Source organism: Typopeltis vanoorti, chromosome 4 (assembly GCF_054136105.1).
Source record: "Typopeltis vanoorti isolate ZY-2024b chromosome 4, IOZ_Tvanoo_1.0, whole genome shotgun sequence".
Classification (NCBI taxonomy): domain Eukaryota; kingdom Metazoa; phylum Arthropoda; class Arachnida; order Uropygi; family Thelyphonidae; genus Typopeltis; species Typopeltis vanoorti.
This window is the reverse complement of record NC_143552.1, coordinates 149,709,892-149,730,642: the sequence shown is the minus strand read 5'-3', so window position 1 is coordinate 149,730,642 and position 20,751 is coordinate 149,709,892. Positions and strand designations below refer to the sequence as shown.

Genomic DNA, 20,751 nt, shown 5'->3' with positions numbered 1-20,751 from the left:
TTTCTTGCTATTAATACACAGTATACACAGCACTTCATTTTTATTAACTGATAAGTGAAAGGAGTTTATTTTGTCTGTTTCCATGGTGTTAATTATCCTGCAGTTTGCTTTTGAGAACACATGGCACTAGCATGTGTCACTGGATAGTGCCAAATCTTCTACTTAAATACATACTTGTTGCATATATATATTCAAATCATTTCCCTGTATTGCACTTTTCTTTTTCATGTAATGATGCAATTAGATTATTTTTTATTGGTCAGATTGAGTAGTAATCTCAGCTGGGTTCTCTCTCTCTCTAATAATAAGTTATTATTTGATATCAAGTAGGCTAATAATGTTTGAAATTATATGTTCTCTTTTCTGTGCTTTTAGTAGAAGTTATGATCATTTCTGAATAAGCATGTTGCTCTTTTTTTTACAAGCAAGTAACATGTTGCTCTTTTTGCTGTGTTTTATGTCCATTTTGCATTGGTGAGCATTGTTTGATTAATAAGAATGCATAATGCATATAGAAAAACAAAACAATTGCAAAAAAAAAGAAAGAAAGATGCATGAAGCGAACTATTGTTTGGAATATTATTATTATATGGGTATCTCCATACATTCAAAGAATCATCATGGGAAACCCGCTTTAACCTTTATATACACAGTGCCTATCATGCCTCTCCTTAAACTCATTAACAACTAATTATGGAGTTCATTCCACTTATTCACCATTCCCCAAGCAAAAAATCTAATCCATACACCCCCTTACACCTACCACACTATTACACACAATTTCCAGGAGTGACCCTTTGTTCTTTTCCCTACTCATCATGTATTGAAAAATTGACACAAAAAAATTTCTTTTGTGTCAATCTTATGGAACCTCTTTAATAACTCATAAGTTTCTATCACGTCTCTTCTTTTCTGCTTATCAACTAAACTCTGCAATCCCAACACATCTGCAACCTCCTCATAGGGAGCATTTCACAGACCTCTCACCAGCTTGGTCACTCATCTCTGAATCCTCTTCACCACCTCATGATTCCCAAGAAACTCAAGTACCCAAATCTGTGTGCAGTGTCAAAATATGGCCAGATCATACCTTATAAAAAGGCTTATATGAAATATTAGCTTCTTAAAATTGATAGAGAATGCTTATAACATCTCATGAATATGCACATACAAAGAATGCTTGAGGCACAAAAAATGTATCTCTTTCATCTTATTGTGCTTAGCAAAGTAACAGCAAATCAAAATTTGGACTGTGAAATTGGAAGTTTTCTCTACACAAATAAGTTATTGCTGGAAACAGTTAATATATTTCTTAACCAAACATGAGCAAACAACAGTTTATATCAAAAAAAGAGTAATTGTAGAAATGAACGTTGATTCATTGATTTATGTGAATTTTACAAAAACTAATTTGTGGAAATACTGTATATATTGTGTCAGCTATATTGCACCTAATACTAAAGAAAAAGAAGAAATAGACAGTAATCCATATAAATTGATTATCATCATTATTACCGATCAGCACGAAGGGAATAAATTTAAAAAAAAAAATTTGAAGAAAAAAATTCATTACTTGACAATATTTATTCTTCTTCTTCTACTATAAACTTTTGTCAACTGCATAAATAAAATTGCATTTAATTTGTGAAAATAAATTAAGCTGCACAAATACAGCAAGTTGCCAGCAATGACTGTCATTTGTGCATGATAGGAGGAAACTTCTCTCAAAGTGCAAATTTTGGCTTACTGTTACTTCATTCAATGCAAGAAGATGATAATAACGATATGATTTTTGTGCCTAAGTTTCCTTTTTTGCATACTATTCATTTGATGTAAGTGTTCTATATTAATTTCAAGAAACTGATTTTTCATACCAGACAGTATGATTCAGGTATCTTTCTTTTCTTTTTATCATAACTCATTTTATTTTTCTGTATGAATCATAGATTAATAGTTTTTTCCAGTGAAATTTGTGATGCAACCAAGAACATTAGTATTATGATGAGAAAATTCACATATTCGACATATGATGGCATCATTTAGCACACAGGCACAATACACATTGCATGAAAGCATCATTCTAGGATCCTATAATATATGGAAAAATCTGCTATCTGAAGATGCAATTTCTTAAGCTCTTCAGATAACACAGAGTTTGTAGTCTAAATAAATTTACTTTTAGGTATTGCTCAGAAATCTGTAACAATCAAGTCAGGTATAACAAGGTAGATGCTGTGTGATATAAAAATTCAGTAAGGTAGAAAAATTTCATTATAACTAAAATAAACTATATCGTTATCATGATTTTGATTGTTAATCATAACCTTAAAATTTCTTACCTAGTACAACTTGTTCATTAGTAATGAATGGAGAAGTAACTGGATATCTATTGTTGGACAGTTACATAAGTTCATCTTTAACTGTCCAAGTAGACATCCATTCTCCTAGAGCTGGGCCTATTTCAAACTCTTCCAAGATAATACAATCTTAAATGCTTAATGAGGTGTAAGGAGTACACTGATACTAGTTTCCATCTCCTTCATCTACAAACATCAAGAGACTTATTTAACAAACTAATCATATCAGGATGTTAAGCAGATACTACAGATATCAAAATTAATAAATAAATAAACCATAACTGAAGATCTGAATACAAGACATTAGGAGAGCACCAACCATTCGAAGTCATCAAGAGTGGGAGGGTGCATTTGTCATAGTACTCAGATCTTTCCTCATATACCAGTATGCTCTTTTTTGTTAACTGGGATTTGTTAGTTACTCAGTTCTGAAGATCATGCTAACTTTTATTATTTTATAACTGATTATGCCATTAAGTGCATAGTTTCTCTAAAAAAGATACTGAACATGCTTTTTCGAGCATCTAATTTCAAAGTATTTTGCTTGAGAGAAAAAAAAAATTACCCGGGTTTTTCAAAAAAGGTTCGAAGAAAAGTTCGCATACCTCTTGCCCCACCACTAATTCTCCCACATCTCTCAAACCCCACTTTTCCGACCCCCCCCCTTCTGTTCAGTCATACTTCCTTCCTTCAACAATGAATGTATATCGCCATACACCAGGATGCTACTGAAAAAGAAGACAGCCAGCAACATCCCACAAAGGTATGTCCAGTTTTTTCTTTCTATATATTCTTCATATATCTGTCCATGTAAAACATCAGTAATGCCCTAAAATTTGAGTAAAAAAACCAATGACATTATAAAAAAAGGGGTACTCCTAATAAAAAATAGGCTAAATAGCCATAAAAATAATATTGACTTAGAGGAGTAACATGGGAATTTTCCTACAAATAATACCAAAAAAAATCAGTTTCCAGAAAGGGGGAAACCCTGCCACTTCCATTTGAGATAGTTTCTCTCATCTTCAGTTTGATACCTTATTTTAGCACAGTGGCTCTGTGCTGTTTTTTCTGACCACTCGAAAGAAATATTGTTAATTTGCTGAAAATGCTGATGGTGAAGTGTGTTGTTCAAAAGAATAGATGTCTAGAGGTGAAGAGGAAGAAAAGTTGACTGAACTAAGATATTGTCTTACATATTTGTTATCAGTTTATAGAAAATATTGAAATGATTATCTTCTTGAGTATTGTTTATTAAACAGAAAATGTATTTGAAAGAATATTAAGAAACATTTTCAGAGTAAACTCTTCACACAAGGAAATAACAAGCAAATGATCTGCATGTTTATTTATTTATTTGTTTGGTTTTTAAATTTAAAAAATGTAATTTATTTGAAAATGAAAGGCATCTAGTATTTTATTTAGACATATGTTATCTGAAGTGTATCATATTTTTGCTGTAATTTTGAAAGAAATTTTTCTGAGGTTTGTTTCCTCTTATTATTATTTTTTAAACAGAGCCGTGGAAGACAAAAATATAGGTCCTCTTGTTAAAACTATAATGACACGCTGTATACATTGCACACGTTGTATTCGATTTGCCAGTGAAGTAGCTGGAGTTGATGATTTTGGTACTACAGGGAGAGGTAGTGATATGCAGGTTGGAACGTATGTGGAAAAAATGTTAACATCTGAATTGTCAGGGAACATTATTGACCTATGTCCAGTTGGAGCTCTTACTTCCAAACCATATTCCTTTACTGCAAGGCCATGGGAAACTAGGTAAAAGTTTGTATGAAGATGCTGTAATTGTGTTTTTAAAATTTGTTTTGAGTATGTTTGACTTGAACATTTTTTGAAATTTAGGAAAACTGAAAGTATCGATGTCCTTGATGCTGTTGGTAGCAACATAGTTGTTAGCACAAGAACAGGGGAAGTTCTTCGTATTCTTCCTCGAACAAATGAGGTATGTTAGTTTCAGAATAAATTTTTTAAACCATTTCTTTATGCATAATTATATTTATCAAAGATCATTAAAAAGAAAAACAAGTTATTATGATAGTCAGCCAGATTATGTATCTGTGAAATGTACATTTTAAAGTTGTGCTTTTATAAACATTGTTCATAATTGAATAAGAGGGATGGGCCTACACCTGAATACGTTTGGTATCAGTCTAGAAAAACTAATAACTGATATGAGACCTAACACAGAGAGTCAGGGAAACTTAATTATAAAGGGAGGAATGATGTGAATGTAAGTGTACGAGCGACAGTGTTATAACTGTGTTAATGATGGGAAAGGACTTTGTCATGGAAATGTTTATGAGGAGAGAACGATTTCGGGTTTGTGTTTGTCCAGTTTGGACCCACCATATGTGTGCAAAGATGTCTACATGTGTAAGGCATTAGAGAATAATAGAGATCTACAAGTTGTCCAACTGTGTCAGGCAGACAAGACAATACAAAAGAACAGACGGGTAGATTATTATGTCTGTACATGAATGCTAGGAGTATCAGAAACAAAGTGTCAGAGGGCATTTCAGTTAAAGACGTAACTATTCTGCCTCTGGTTGGTGACAGTAATCATGCAGTACTCACTTGAGAAGTACTCGCTTCCGAAGTGAGTACTTCCCTTCAGATGATGAACTTAATGAAGAGTCAGTGTGGTCATTTTGGCATTCTTCTTTATCTCTTTCAGTCTGTTCAGTAGGCTTGACCTTATTGTCATTCTGTTGTTCTCTCTCATCACATGTTCTCCCTACTCGATTCTTTAAAACATTGTTATCCTTGCTTGAATGTTTGTTACCCATTAGAAAAACCTCATTTCTAGAAAAATCGCAAGAGAATTTATATTTCTCTAGAAAGTCAGTTCCCAAAATTATTTGTACGCTCAGGCGAGATGTCCTAGGGAGGACCAATAACTCTTGCCAGACACAAATTAAACTCTGGTAAGTATAATTTAACTCTCACTTTCTTTGTCGCACATATCGGATGTTGAAATACCTGATAGCTTAATCGGTCTCTTCAGTTCAGAAATACCCTTCCATACACAGGATTTTTATTCTTTGAAAATAACTTCCAGTTATTACAGATGCCTAGAAACTGGTATCTGATAAAATGTCACAAGGTGCTCCTTGAACTTTTCCCTTTAGGATCATTTTAGACTTCCTTGGGTATTCTCGATTCTTGTTCTCTCTTTTTTCATGGTTTGTTTGCATAATCATGAGGAGTATGCACAAGATTTGACTCATATCTAGTATATCCATTGGAGGGTCTCTTATTTCTAAAACAAGCCATGTGCCCATATTTGTTACAAACAAAACATTTGGGAGGCTCCTTTCTATTCTTTGCCTCATTATTCCCCTCATTTTGAGGTGGAGTTAATTCAGAGGTCTTTGCTGTTAGTTCCCCCCCCCACAACTACTTAATAAATGTATCAAGTCGCTCCATCATAGGCTGTTCTAGCCTTTCTACTTCTTGTCTTCTTATCGTTCTTAATTCCTCCATGTTAGTAGGTCTGAAGTCCTTCGGAATAATTATCTCACTGTCAGTTATTTGTTTAATGTTGAACGAATTTTCTCCTTCCTCCTCCTTTTCTTTACAATCTTTAATTTGCTTTCCCTTACCCTTGCTTGAGTCCTTCTCACACTTACTTTCACAAGAGGAATCATTTGCCTTTTTAATTACATTAATTCGGCTGCTAACAGAAGCGGGACGAATGTCTCCGAGCTTCTCCTCTCTCTCCTTCACAGCGAGGCAACATTCCTCAAGATTTATGATCCTCTTTTTGTAAGCAGTCTCCTTCAGTTCTTCCTTGACTCCTAATTTAAACTGGTGGAATGCTGCATAGTCAAGGTGAGGTTTATCATTCTTGGAGATGCTTAGACTGTTTGCAGTGGTCAGAAGTCTGTTGTAAAAATCTATCACACTTTCTTTCTTATCCTGAGCACACCTCTGCAATTTCCAAAGGTTAGGGCTCAAACTTCTTACTTTGGAGAACTGGGAAATCAAGGTTTCCTTAAACTTCTTGTATCCCAAGGTGTTCCTTAGTATTGGGGATGAATACAGGACGTTCTTGGCCTTTCCAGCCAGTTTGCTCCTAAGTAGAATTAACCACGCTACTGGCCAAGACGTCTATTGATGTCAAGTTTATCATGGATGCGAAGTGCATATTAAAATTGTAATACCATCGATATTACATTGAAATATATGATGAATACGAAGCGTATGTGGATGCGTATTTGATCCATAATGACTGGTAAGGTGGTTAACAGTTGGAAGTCTGACCACCTTCCAACCTTTCTTAGCTCTTCGACAAAGCTAAAGAATGCTAATACATCGTCATTTTCGTCACCAGAAAATTGCGGGATGACAAGTCGAGGGTTAATTGTACAGAAAAATTTTACGTTGTCCATTTTTGCATTATTTGATTGGTCAGTACTTGTAACTTGCACAATCCATTATTATTTAAACAAAATTTTCTCAAAGTTAAAAATTGTAACTGCCTGACCTGTTATCAAAACTGTCTCAAAAATCCACAATATTTTCTGTATTATTAAGTGGATTTAAATCCTGTCGCCTGCGGCATTGTAATATCTATCTTTTATGTTTATTTTGATATTATTAATTTATTTATTATTATTTACGTCATCGTACTGCGCCTTTGTAATATACCTTTTCTTATCAATCGTGATACCGAGTTTATCGTCATTGCTTGAGCTAGCTCTTTATGCACAAAAGTTGTGATTATTCTTAATCCCTTCAGTCTGTAGGTTTACTCCCCCTTTCTCTCGAGGCCGTAAGTAAGCTATTTCACGTGCTTGAAGTGTAGACGCAGGAATTGTTTCTGGCTGGAACCAATTCCTTAAACTACCTTGCTATATTTCTCTTGTATTGATCCTTAAAAATTTATTTTTTATTTTCAACTGTGCCATTAAGGATCGCTTAAAAGAATTGTTTATTTTTCCCTTACATGCAAGAGAAACATTCAGCTAAGCACGAGAAATATCTCTTAAATTAACTCTAATTCAAGCAACTCCTAATTCTTAATATCAGTCATTCGTGGCTATCACTATTCTTTGGTCACACAGGTTCTATATTTTTATGAGTCAGTGCAGTGGTAAGGCAAGATCAGGCAAGCTATTAACAAAACAAACATGTTTATTCATTCTAAGACAAATTAATTACAAAAATTTAAACTGCACATATCAAGTGTCTAGTTCAGCCTAATACAACTAAATTACAACAGAGACAATGCAAATCACTTGTCTGATTTTCCATACGATCATTCAAGAATTTTCGCTTAAGCTTTAAGACAAAGACAGTAAAATTTCATATAAATTTGCAGACATGTGGATAGACTTAAACACATTTTATCTTTACTCATGATATAAACAGAAAAAAGTTAAAGCTTCTTAACCACATTCAATTTAAATCGACATTAAATTTCTTTGCATTACACAACATTAGCAAATTCCTTAAAACTCTATATAATACTTATTCACATTCAAACAGACGTATGGCTTTCCGACTTCTCTAATACTTTCTTTGCTAATTGACAATAGAACCAACATTCGTCGCTTAATTTTCACAATCTAGGAATTATCATAAAACATCATACTTACAATCTTGCCAGCTCATTACATATAGTCCTAGATCCTAAAGGTATACTGGCACGTTTCCCTTCTTCTAATGAGATATTTCCAATCGGGCTCTAGGTTACGGCAGCAATACTACAGCACACACATAGATCATCGAAGAATCATAGGGTAAGACATCTCGAAAGGACTGTCTTTGCTGCTATCTTCCCATCTTCATCAGAACTCCATGCTCGCAGGAATGCAACTCTCCCCGTCCTCGGAAAAGGCTTGGCACTGTAAACAACTTTGAAACGAGAGCCCTTTGGCCCCTCAATTTCTGCCTTTTATCTCACTCTCCCGACCTTGGCCCTTCTACAAATTAAGTCCCCCTGGATTTGCTGGAGGGTTTTTCTCCACCACCCATGCTATCGTAGAGTTTTGGCGGGAAAACTCGTAATCCGGTGACCTTGTCGCTGGCCTTATGTCTATTTGTCTAATCCTGTCTGAGCTTATTCTTTTCTATTTACAATTCTACAAAAAATATTCTAATGATTTGTTACCAGATTTAAAACAGCAAAGTGAGTTATTACATTAATTTAATTACAAGTATTTTATGTAAATTTTATTTCCCATGTAAAATCAACATAGAAAAATGTTACTTCTAAATTTTTTCTATACGAGATTTTACTGTACTATATTTGTACTAAATTCTCTCATAGTAAGAATAATTGCAGTGTTATCTCCCCTTATTGTGAATATTGCATAATGTGGGTGGTCTATGCCATTTAGTCAAAAATTTGATATCTCCTAGAATGGTTCTTTCTAAATACAAAAATCATCTGACTGAACAATAAAATTTCCACAATACAATATTATAAAGCATTTGGATGTCATCTTGCTGGTTTTCAAATCCATGTTTCTTTCTAACCTTCCATAAACGATATTTTAATTCATTAATTATAAAAATCAGAATTCTCTTCCCAATGCTGACAGTTGGTGGGTACTATAAAAAAAAAAAATAAATAAATAACCTGTTCTGTTGTAAGGAGTGGAATGCCCAACACATTACATAATCTCTTCCAAATATTCAGGGCAAGAGGGCAACTGTAGAATGCATGTTCTACTGTTTCCAATCGGTAACAGACATCACAGATTGGATCTTTGATGTTAAAGTATCTCCATTTGATGGTATTGACTGGAAGGTGGCCATATGTAATTCTCCAAGCAAGATCTCTCCTGTTGGGTATCCTTGGAACTGCAATAAGTTTTGAAACAAAGTATTGTTGTCAGTGCCCAACTGTGGAGGTTCACAGCAAAAGAGATTAAAGATTTTTTAATACCAAATTTTACTTTTTTTTAATGGAAAGAATGTCAGTGCCAAAGTGTTATAACAGTCTTAGAGTTAAGTACAGAGTGTTGTAATATTCAGGAACAATCTCATCTTTTGGACCTTGATAACCATTTACTCCAAACAGGGGAAGATGAAAACCAAGGTAGTACAGGTGAAGAATATTGCATACCAATCACATGCACTAGCAGAATTTTAAGACTGGAAGCCCAAATCCTCCATGCTTTTTTCATAGTTGAACAAATTCCTTTTTAACTTCTTGGTATCGGCTGGACCAAAAAAATTTCACAGCCTTGCTATATAATTGCTTTTCTTCAGCTTCTGTGAGGTCTGTAATATTTATTATGTACAACTCAGCAGGAAAGATTATAGTTTTGAATACTATGGCTTTAGAAGAAAAGGAAAGTGGCCCTATTTTCCAGTCTTCTAAGGTTTCAAAGTTCTTGTATATAAGTTCTTAAACTGGTAATATTGGATAAGTGGAGAAGGGGGGATTCCAAGTATAATGAGGGGTTAGTCCAAAAGGAATGCCTCCAAGATCCCATTTTCCAAAACCTTTTAATTTTGTCTTGTCTGCATTAGTAGTTAATCCACTGATCTTGCTGAATTTTTCCAAATACCAAAAAAGATATGCAGTGGTATCTCGCTAATCCGAACCTCTTTAGTCCGAATCCTCAAGTAATCCGAACTGCGGTTTGAAACAAAAAAAGTTTTATTTAATACGTATTATTATTTTGTGTACTGTTATTTTTTTAATAATTATTATTTTAACTATTATTATTTACTAATTATAATAAAGAGCCAAAGACTTCAATTCGGCGACATGAACTTATTTAAGTTTAGGGATATTACATCCCATATTGTTCCTTAGCCGAATAAGAAACTCGAAGAGTTTCATGCCAAATATAGAAACTATATAAAGTTCGGCGATTCCAAGCGTAAGCAAATACCTGGGTAGTGCAAGCTGAGGCAACTCATAGAAAGGGTGGAGCAAGCTCCGATCACTATTCTTGATATTTACCCATAATGTCAACTTCTAACTCCTAGGAGCTGTATTATTGTTCAACATTATGAGAGAAAGTCACTACCTAGACCGGTTTTGACCTTTTTTGAGGTCTCATCAGTGAGTTGGTAGACCTAGTTAATACCAAGTTTGTAGCAAACAGAACTTACATCCCTTCTATGAGAATTGCCAAGAGGTGTCCTATTAAATTACTAATTATAATGAAGAGCCAAAGGCTTCAATACGGCGACATGAACTTATTTAAGTTTAGGGATATTACATCCCATATTGTTTCTTAGCCGAATAAGAAACTCGAAGAGTTTCATGCCGAATCTAGAAACTATATAAAGTTCGGCAATTCCAAGCGACATTAAGTTCACATTATGGGTAAATATCAAGAATAGTGATCGGAGCTTGCTCTACCCTTTCTATGAGTTGCCTCAGCTTGCACTACCTTCAAGGGTCAGGTGCTGCACTATCCAGGTATTTGCTTACACTTGGAATCGCCGAACTTTATATAGTTTCTATATTCGGCTAAGAAACAATATGGGATGTGATATCCCTAAACTTAAATAAGTTCATGTCGCCGAATTGAAGCCTTTGGCTCTTCATTATAATTAGTAATTTAATAGGACACCTCTTGGCAATTCTCATAGAAGGGATGTAAGTTCTGTTTGCTACAAACTTGGTATCAACTAGATCTACCTACTCACTGATGAGACCTCAAAAAAGGTCAAAACCGGTCTAGGTAGTGACCTTCTCTCATAATGTTGAACAATAATACAGCTCCTAGGTGTTAAGTTCACATTATGGGTAAATATCAAGAATAGTGATCGGAGCTTGCTCCACCCATTCTATGAGTTGCCTCAGCTTGCACTACCTTCAAGGGTCAGGCGCTGCACTATCCAGGTATTTGCTTACGCTTGGAATCGCCGAATTTTATATAGTTTCTATATTCGGCATGAAACTCTTTGAGTTTCTTATTTGGCTAAGAAACAATATGGGATGTAATATCTCTAAACTTAAATATTATTATTTATTTTATTATTATTACAATACGGTATTTTTTCATACTGTCGATTGTACGGTTATGCTGTAGGCCTATTTTGATTTTTTGTTTGTTCACGTTTGCTTGGGAAGCCGTCGCACCTGAAGCAATTCGAGCGTCATGGAAAAAACTGTGCCCTTTGAGAATTTACCAAGATAACTTCGGTGATACACAAAAAGAGGAAATTCAAAACGTGCATAATTTGGTAAAAAATATAAATCCAGATGTTGAAATTTCACAAACAGATGTTACAGAATGGATTACAGGGAGAACCGAAAGTGAATTCGAAATCAAATTAGATGCTGAAATTATAAATATGATGATGCAGAATGAATTGGAAGACGATGATGATGATGATAAAGAACTCAAAGAAAAAAAAAGTAAAACATGAAGAGGCAGTTGACAGTTTTAATATGTGTATAGAATAGGCTAAGCAGAATGATACGGCATTCCATAAAATTTTATTGCTAATGCAGCTCCGAGAAGCATTCGAAAGAAGTTTAACTTCCAAGAAGCAAAAGAAAATCGGTGACTTTTTTACAAAGAAATAAAAAACATTTTTGTGCTATTTCGTGAAATTTTTTTTGTGTTGTGTACAAGAAAGTGATATTTTTTACGCAAATTAAGTTATGTACAGAACTATGCAATTTTATCAAATCAGAATCCTCAACAATACAGGTACATACAAACAAAATTTTTTACCAAAATAAACTTGTGTACTGTATTATTTTTTAGGTTTTACATTACAGCACAGTAGCTTTTTTTTTTCTATCAGTTACTTCATTCATTTACAGAATTAAATTGATGTACCATTAGAATCTGATTATTTTTGTCTTAAACTCTAGTTATTGTTGTCTCTTAGGGAAAATTCATTAATCCGAATGAGCATGGTTTTTATTAGTTCAGATTAGCGAGATACCCCTGTATATGGAATCATTATCCTTCAAAGTTCCCACTACATCATTGGCACATGCTAATACCTTATTTTCCTTCATAATTGAAGGAACTGTTATTCCTCACACAGCATGTGTATTGTCGACTTCCTGTAAGAATGGTTCAAGAACCAATGCTAAGAGCAGTGGACAAAGAGGGCAGCCCTGCTTGACTCCTTTTCGAATTTTGACTGGGTCTGAAAGGAACCCATTAACTATTAAGCAGGTAGTTGAATTTGCATAGGCTCCTGTTAACAGATAGCAGCTTTTTACTTACACTAATTTGCTGAAGGATGTGGAACAGAAAGGGATTCCAGACATTATCAAATGCTTGAGTAAGGTCTACTGATAGCAATGCCATTGACTGCTTTTTCATATTAACTAAGCAGATTAGATCACTTAACAGAAATAGATTAAATTGTACTGCTTTTAATTGTGTATCTCATTCCACTTTCAACCTGTTATTGATAATGCAGAAAAATATCTTGTAGTCAGTATTAGATAGAGAAATAGGTCTCCAGTTGATGATTAAGGTGTGGTCTCTGTTAGGTTTTGGAATGAGGACAGTATGGCCTGCTACAAATTCACTTGGTATGTGTACTGATGAGAGAAAAGAATTAACTAGTATAACTAGAATGGGAAGAATAAAATTTCAGGCCTCACAGTAAAGTTCTATCCCTAAACCATCAGGTCCTGGGGATTTTCTTGTCTTGCATTCTTTATAGGCTGTGGTAACATAAGATGCTGTAATGGGTCTGTCAAGCCCATCTCGGATATGAACAGGAAAACCATTAATGTTCCAAGAGTTATAATTTCCAACAGTACTATTGTCTTCAAACATATTTTTATGGTGTTTTTGAAAGGAGTCAAGGATGTCTTGAGTGGTGGACATGTCTTCACCATCAATGCAGATTTGAGAGATAGTCCTTTCTTTGCGAAATTTAGTGAATTATCTAGAAAGAAGTGGATATCTATCTGTTAAAGTTTTCATATCTTTATATCTGCAGAAGTATGTTTCTCGGAGAAACAAAAACCTGACATTATGGCATAGCATAAGTTTCCATATAGTTTCTTGTTTAATTTTCCTGTGCAATCCTCATACATTTAATGAGGCAATGCAGAAAGGAGATGCTATGATTAATGAAGTGTCATTGACTTGTAAATCTTTAACTTCTAAATTTTGGATAAACCTGACGAGGTCTTCAATCTGTAAAGGAACAATTGTGTAGCCTGCTTCTTGTAAACTGTTTTCCAGTTTTTTGCAGTTGCTTTCCATTATTTCAATTTCATGCCTATTGTTCTTGATTTGGAAGTTATTTTCTTTTCATGAAGATGATAATCGTACTGAGAAAACTTTGAATCAGTAAACTTTATTATATTTTCTTCAATTGTATCTCTCACTTTCCCTTTATTGGCATGAGACAGTTCTTCATAGTCCATAAACTCTTCTGAGCCTGAAGAGTTTTCATTTGATGATCCACAATCTTCTCCATCTTTACATTTTTTATTATTTCTTTTTCTTTTAGATGTAGTTTCTTTTTTTTAAAATTTTTATTAATTCATCTTTCCTTTTTGATGATTTTGCTTGTTTGCACATTAAGTTCTTTCAGTTGTTCTTACTTGCTTTTCTGTTTCTTCTCCAGTTTCTCCTTGTAGGACAGTTTCATGATTTTGCATTTCATCTTGTATCTGTTCAGTTGTTATACTATGTTCATTATTGGTAATTTCAACTGATGTCCCATCTATATTTGACTGGGAAGGTGGTTCTTGTACATGTGGAATTTTGAGACTAATTTCTAGCTCATTTGGTCTTTCACTTTTTGTGATTTTACCAAGTGTAGTTTGTTTAAAAGTGCCTGCCGTCTTTGCTAGACTGAATTGGAAGATCTGGGAACTCTTCATTATCCCTCTCTGATATATATGGTGTTCACTTCTAGCGAAAGTTCTAAAAGATAGGTGCTAATGCAGTGTTCAGAACTTTTGCATTTCTGACAGGGTTTGAGACACTGATTAGCGATATGTTTGATCGCCATGCAGTTGAAACATTTAGATTTGGGTCAGTTACCAACCAAGTGATGAACCACAATGAAGGCACTGCCTTTGTACTCCGGGATGGTTTACCATAACTGCTTTTACTTGACTCCCGACCATTACAGGAATAATGGTGCTGCCTTCGAAAGTAAAACCCTGTAACAGTTTGTCCCATGTTTCCACATCTTTAACTACAATTAAATATTTTCCTCTGCCATGCAGGGTGAAAGAATAAATCTTATTAGCACCAACTATCTCTTTTAAAACCTTAATCACCTGTCTCACTTCTTCATATCCTGGAATTTCAATTTCTTAGAGTTCACATCCTTGGAGAAATTGGTAACATTATCTCAGGTGGAGAAAAAGACTAGAACTTTTGATTGTGGTAGAGAAGAAAAAAAAAATTTCAGTCATAAGACAAGAGAATTAAATAATCCCTTGATATAGAAATAATTCTACACCACCAACAAATGCTCTATTTGAGCCATTATAAAAAGGCAGCCGTGATACCACCGAAAGTAATCACTTAATGCAGATGTTAACTGCACTACCAGCAATTTTAATATTTACTTTAAAAAAAAAAAAAAAAAAGACCTTTCACTTCAGACCCAGAAGTGATACCAAGGTTGAATAATAAGGAAAAGTAATGCAGAAGTCATATTTCTATATACAAGTATCCAAAAGGTGTCAAAATACTCTGGATTAGAGATAGATGTTGAAAGTTTTTCCACTGGATTATAATTTCTTGGAATATAATTCCAAGAAATTATAATCTTTGTTTAATCCTTTACCCAAGTGTAATCAAACACTTCACATGCAAACTTTGTTTGCTTGGGAGCTTCACAATAATGATAAATTGAAAATATTACTAGGAAGTGTGATTATATAGATATACACTGTGATTAGACTTGTTACTTCTTTTCTTATGCATGTTTGTTTGTGCTGCTTGAAGTAATGGCACAATATACGGAGCCTGTTCAATAAGTTATAAGACTATATTTATACAGAAAACAGATTACCTTTAATCGCCATCGTTTACATTTTTTTTTTTCAAAGTAACTACCATGAGACGCGATGCATTTGTCCCAGCGTTGTGTCCACTTCTTAAATACATGTGAAAGTCCGTTTTTTGAGAGTTCTTTCAAAACCGCCTCCGCAGCTTTTACACATGCTTTGTTGCATTCGAAATGGCGGCCTCTTAGTGGTTTCTTGAACTGAGAAAACAGCCAGAAATCGCACGGTGCAAGATCAGGACTGTATAGAGGGTGTGGTAGGATATCTGTGTTGTTCTTCTGCAAAACGTCCACTACATCACCAGCAATATGTGGCCTTGCATTATCGTGGTGCAATAAGAAGCCATTCTTCAGCAGTGGACGCTTCCTTTTGACGTGCTGTACCATTGTCCGTAAAACATCCGCATAGTATGAGCAGTTTACAGTATTCCCGGGTTCTACAGCATATTGGTAAACAATGCCTTCGTGGTCAAAAAACATTATGGTCATAACTTTACCAGCCGATTTTACAGTTTTTGCTTTCTTGGGGATAACCGAAGACAGATGCTTCCATTCACTGCTTTGTTGTTTTATTGTAGGGTCATAGTGATACAACCAAGCTTCATCTGCTGTAATGATGCGTTTTAAGAAGTTGTCGCCTTCTTGTTCCAGTCTTTCTGTCCATTCTGTGCACACATCCACTCGATGCTGCATTTGCTCCGGTGTCAAGAGTTTGGGAATCTATCTGGTGCAAACACGTTTCAGTCCCAAATGTTCAGCCATGATTGAGTGAACACTTCCCACAGAAATATTCAGGACAACATGCAGCTGGCATACTGTAATTCCGCGATCCTCCTTGATGATAATCGCTGCTGTGTTGATCATTGTCTCTGTGATGGACGTTGAAGGTCTTCCCTCACATTCAAGATCTTCCACATTTTGCCTTCCTTCCTTAAACGTTTTATGGCAGTGAAAAACACTTGCCCTCGACATTGCTTCATCGTGGAAAGCTTCGCATATCATGTTAAAAGTGTCCGATGCCAATTTTTGCAAACGCACACAAAATTTAATCGCATAACGCTGTTCCAAGGACGCTTCCATTTCGACGACTGGTCGCGGCTCGTAGGTGCGCCGAAACAAGCTTGCGTTTAGTCACGTGACACTCTGGCACATCAGCCCGTATACGCCATCTATCAACCTCTTTTGTTATTACAGACAGCAACATTTCTTTATTCCACAGAAATTAATATTGTGATGAGTGGTTTTGCGACAGTAAAATTAGTCTTATTATTTATTGAACAGCCCTCGTATAATTGCTTACTGCAGGCTGTGCTTAACTTTTTTTTAAAAAAAATTCAAATTATGCATTTCTGTGTGTATCTTAAATCTCAGAATTTTTATTCTTGGTTAGTTTAGTTTAAGTTCACAATAATTCTAATAAATTAATATTTCAGGACATAAATGAAGAATGGATATCTGACAAAACTAGATTTGCTTATGATGGACTAAAACGACAAAGGCTTACAGTTCCACTGTGTAAATCTAGTGCTGGAGTTTTAGAGCCATGTGACTGGGAGGATGCTTTAGTAGTTGTTTCACAAAAAGTAGGTTATTTTTTGTTGATGCCATTCAAATAGTTTGTCTAGTGACTTAAACACTCTCTAGAACCTTTTGCATGTCATATTGGTGGATTAAAAAAATGGGTGTGTACACACATGCAATTCTTGCTATTGGTGCTGCTTATGTTGTCATTGTGCAGCACCAGTAGCAAAAAATTGGGTTTTATTTTTATGTATGTGAGCACTAAATGAATAACTGCCATGGTAAAAAAAAAAATAATGATAACATAACAGAGGGGTGAATTTCATTTCTTCAAATTAATGTTAACTTGCCTATTAAGGTAAGTTATCATCAATAATATCAAGTGAAAATAAATACAAAACTGTCATAATTTTTTATCTCAGTTCTGCTTATTAGTACAGATTATCCTTCATAGTTTTTTTTCCCCCCACAGTGAATGTTAAAATTACAGTAAAACTATTAAATTTTCAATAGAACTTCTGTATCTGAAACTAAGCACACTTAGTTCATCGTGATAGACAATTCATAATGATGTTTGTTCTCATATGCTCCTCTACTTTACTGACAATTCATTCTTTTGTATACTTGCCCTACCTGAATGCTTTTTTTGTTATCAGAATGTAATCCAGACATTGGTTACAACTAAAAATCTTAATTTTAATATACGAGGTGGTATCAAAACGTTTCGAGACTAGGTTTGTAACACGCCAACAGATGGTAGCATGAGGCTGCACGCACAGTCACAGGGAGCACCTACCTTCATAAGCCAGTGTGCCAAAAGACATCGTCCTGTGTACATCGGGAGCTGTGCAACTGATGCTATTCTGACCACCTGCGTTACCACATTTGTGATTTCATCATGGACAGCAAGTTAGAACAAAGAGCAAACGTGAAATTCGCATTTGAAAAATCGTGAAATTCGAGGATCATTATTGGTGGCAAAACTTGGGTGTACGGGTACGACCCTGAGACGAAGCAGCAGTCTTCACAGTGGAAGAGCCCATCATCTCCATGACCGAAAAAGGCGAGGCAGATCTGCAGCTCGACCAAGTGCATGCTCATCGTCTTTTTCGACATTCATGGCATTGTTCATCGAGAATTCGTCCTCAGGGGCCAGACCCTCAATACCGAGTTCTACTGCCAGGTTTTAAGGCGTCTGAGGGAGGACATTCGGCAAAAGTGACCAGATCTGTGGAGCATGAAAAACTGGATGTTCCACGACGGCAATGCACCCTGTCACCGAGCTCTCCTCGCATGTGAGTTTCTCACCAGAAACAACATGATCTCACTTCCACACCCACCCTACTCACCAGATTTGGCTCCTGCAGACTTCGCCCTCTTCCCGAAGATGAAGATCTAGCTCAAAGGTCACTGTTTTGACACCATTGCAGAGATCCAGCACGAATCGCAGAAGGTGCTTGATATGCTTTGAAAAGAAGACTTCCAGGACACATTCCAGAAGTGACAAGAACACTGGGAGTGCTGTATTGATATGCAAGGGGATTTTGAAGGTGATAGTGTGTAAACGTAGATAAATAAAGTAATTTCTTGTAAACAGAGCTAGTCTCGAGAAACTTTTTGATACACCTCGTATGTTTGCTACTATAAGATTATATATCCACTGTACTAGAAGATTGTATTATTTATAAGATTATATATATAGGCAGTAGCAATTAAGGAAAGTAGAGAATAACTGTAATATTCATTACTCATCGTGAAGATTCTTGGATAGCAGGCAGTTTCAAGTAGTGGGAGGTATGCATATTTAAAAATAGGAAATTCATCATCATCGAATTCCTGCCATGTACCCTCAAGAGGTGTACAGGATATGATAGTACTAAATGAAAATAGGAAATTAGGCAGTGAAATTTATTTGTAAGGGAGAAGTGAAACTAGTTTCAAGAGAGGACAAAAAATTTGGAGACCTGATCTTCTCTCTCTCTCTCTCTCACTCTCATCCAATTCTATTCATTGCTTTGTTGATGATACTCTCCATTCTGCTTCTTTCTTTACAAAATCTTGCAGTGCTCAGGTTATTCAGACCAAGAACTTCTATAGCCCAGTGCCTTGAACACTGATCTCCTTGCCATTATCAATTGCAATGGGGATAACTCAGCGAGTCTTAATGTCATTAAAACACAATCTATCTCATTTTTCCCAAAGAAAGATCATACTTTACCTCACTTCCGAAAATATTTTGCTCACTAAAGAGATTGGCTTACTCTTCTTATGTTAACATTACATCTAGCCTACCAGCACAATCAAATCACATACAATAGCCTCTTCAGCCTCCAAAAATGTATGGTATTCTTTTTTTTTCTTCGAAATAATACTTCGTTTGTGTTCAACTCCTGAAAAATTACCCTACCTTAGAATATTGTTCTTACATTTGAGGTGGTGCGCCTAAAACTTCCCTGAGTTCCTTACTGTAATTAGGAGAAAGCTTTTTCTTGATAGATAATTTCTCTCTCTCACTTATTCCTTCCAGTTACTTTCTCTTTGCTGCGTTGTGTCTTTTCCATCAGTATTTACATGGATACTGTCCACTGAACTGACTATTACCATTCCTCTGTTTTTCTCTGACCATATATGAACACAAGCAGCTGCTGGCCAAAATCCATATATAGTTTGACTTCAAATTTATCAAACCAACTTCTCATCTTCCCTCATTCCATGTGAACAGTATTTTCCATACTGTTTTCTTTGGTGATTACAATCCTCAGCTCTTCAAGAAACACATCAGCAAATTCTTTTCTTCTCTCTAACTTGCTCACACACAGAACTGTCATAACATAATATATATATATATATATATATATATATATATATATATAAGGGGAGCAAACATGTTAGACACAGTAAAGAACTTTAATGAAAATAGCACAAATATTTTACGAACAGCAGCACATCATCAGTGTAAACAAGCAATTCAGCGAGACAGAACACAATAATCTGTAAAAATCATTCCTGATATTTATATAGAATGAAAATCTCCTAAACTTTTGGGATGGGAAGGATCATTCTGATTTAAATTAGGTCAGTATAAAACAGCTTAAGAACGTGTTCTTTCTTGAAAAACCATGTTCATGTTTAAAATTGCTTCTAATGGAGAAGGTAGCCTCATTCCAACAGTCACTGTATTTTGTATCAATATTATGTTATGTAAGACCAGACTTTTGAAGTTTAAGATTTCTTTTCTCTAGAATATCTTGTCTGGCTTATTAGACTGCATTCACAAGGGATTTGGTAAACACTAGCTAGAGACGAGGCAAAAGTTTGTTTTCTAGATGGTAAAAGATTAGAAATTTTGTTGATAGGAGGATATGTGGTTATGAGGTGAAACTTCAAAATTCTGACTGTAAGATGCCAAAAATATGGAATACGAACCCCTACATTCTGTTGAATGCAAGGTTCAAATGAAGGAGAAGAACAAATGTTATGTGTTCTATTAATTAAGGATTTGACAATCACAATTTTTTGGGAGGTGTTATGAGCAGAACTTTGATGAATTTAATTTAATTGTCTGGAAGTATTTATATCCTTCTAAGTACTTACAATGAGCTGAATTCCATGTACTTTATTCTTTCAGTAAAGTCCTTATTCAATTCCTTTTGTCTGCATGGTAGTGTCCCTTTTCTCCTGGCTGTATGCCAGTTCTTTCTTTCCCGCTTTCTTTGTGTTTACCGTTGATATTCTTTATCCTCCGATTTCTATTCATAAGCAACATGACATTCTCGGCCATTCGACAATGGCCGAGAATGTCATCTGATCTCCTCACACAAGATGTTCCAGTGATCGACAGCATGTTCTTACATAGTGGTGGACCAAGGGAGGAAAAGGACTAAAAAGCCCCAAGATGCTCTCCTTCCGATGGCTGGCA

General features: G+C 35.2%; 1 protein-coding gene across 1 annotated transcript in view; it reads left to right on the top strand.

The window, feature by feature from the left end:
* ND-75 (NADH dehydrogenase (ubiquinone) 75 kDa subunit) overlaps positions 1 to 20,751 on the top strand; it is a 282,357-nt gene that overhangs the window by 147,012 nt on the left and 114,594 nt on the right. Inside the window, exons 8-10 of the mRNA XM_090391511.1 lie at positions 3,876 to 4,139; positions 4,224 to 4,323; positions 16,745 to 16,894. Coding sequence (XP_090247637.1) covers positions 3,876 to 4,139; positions 4,224 to 4,323; positions 16,745 to 16,894 — 514 coding nt within the window. The remainder of the gene's footprint in view (positions 1 to 3,875; positions 4,140 to 4,223; positions 4,324 to 16,744; positions 16,895 to 20,751) is intronic.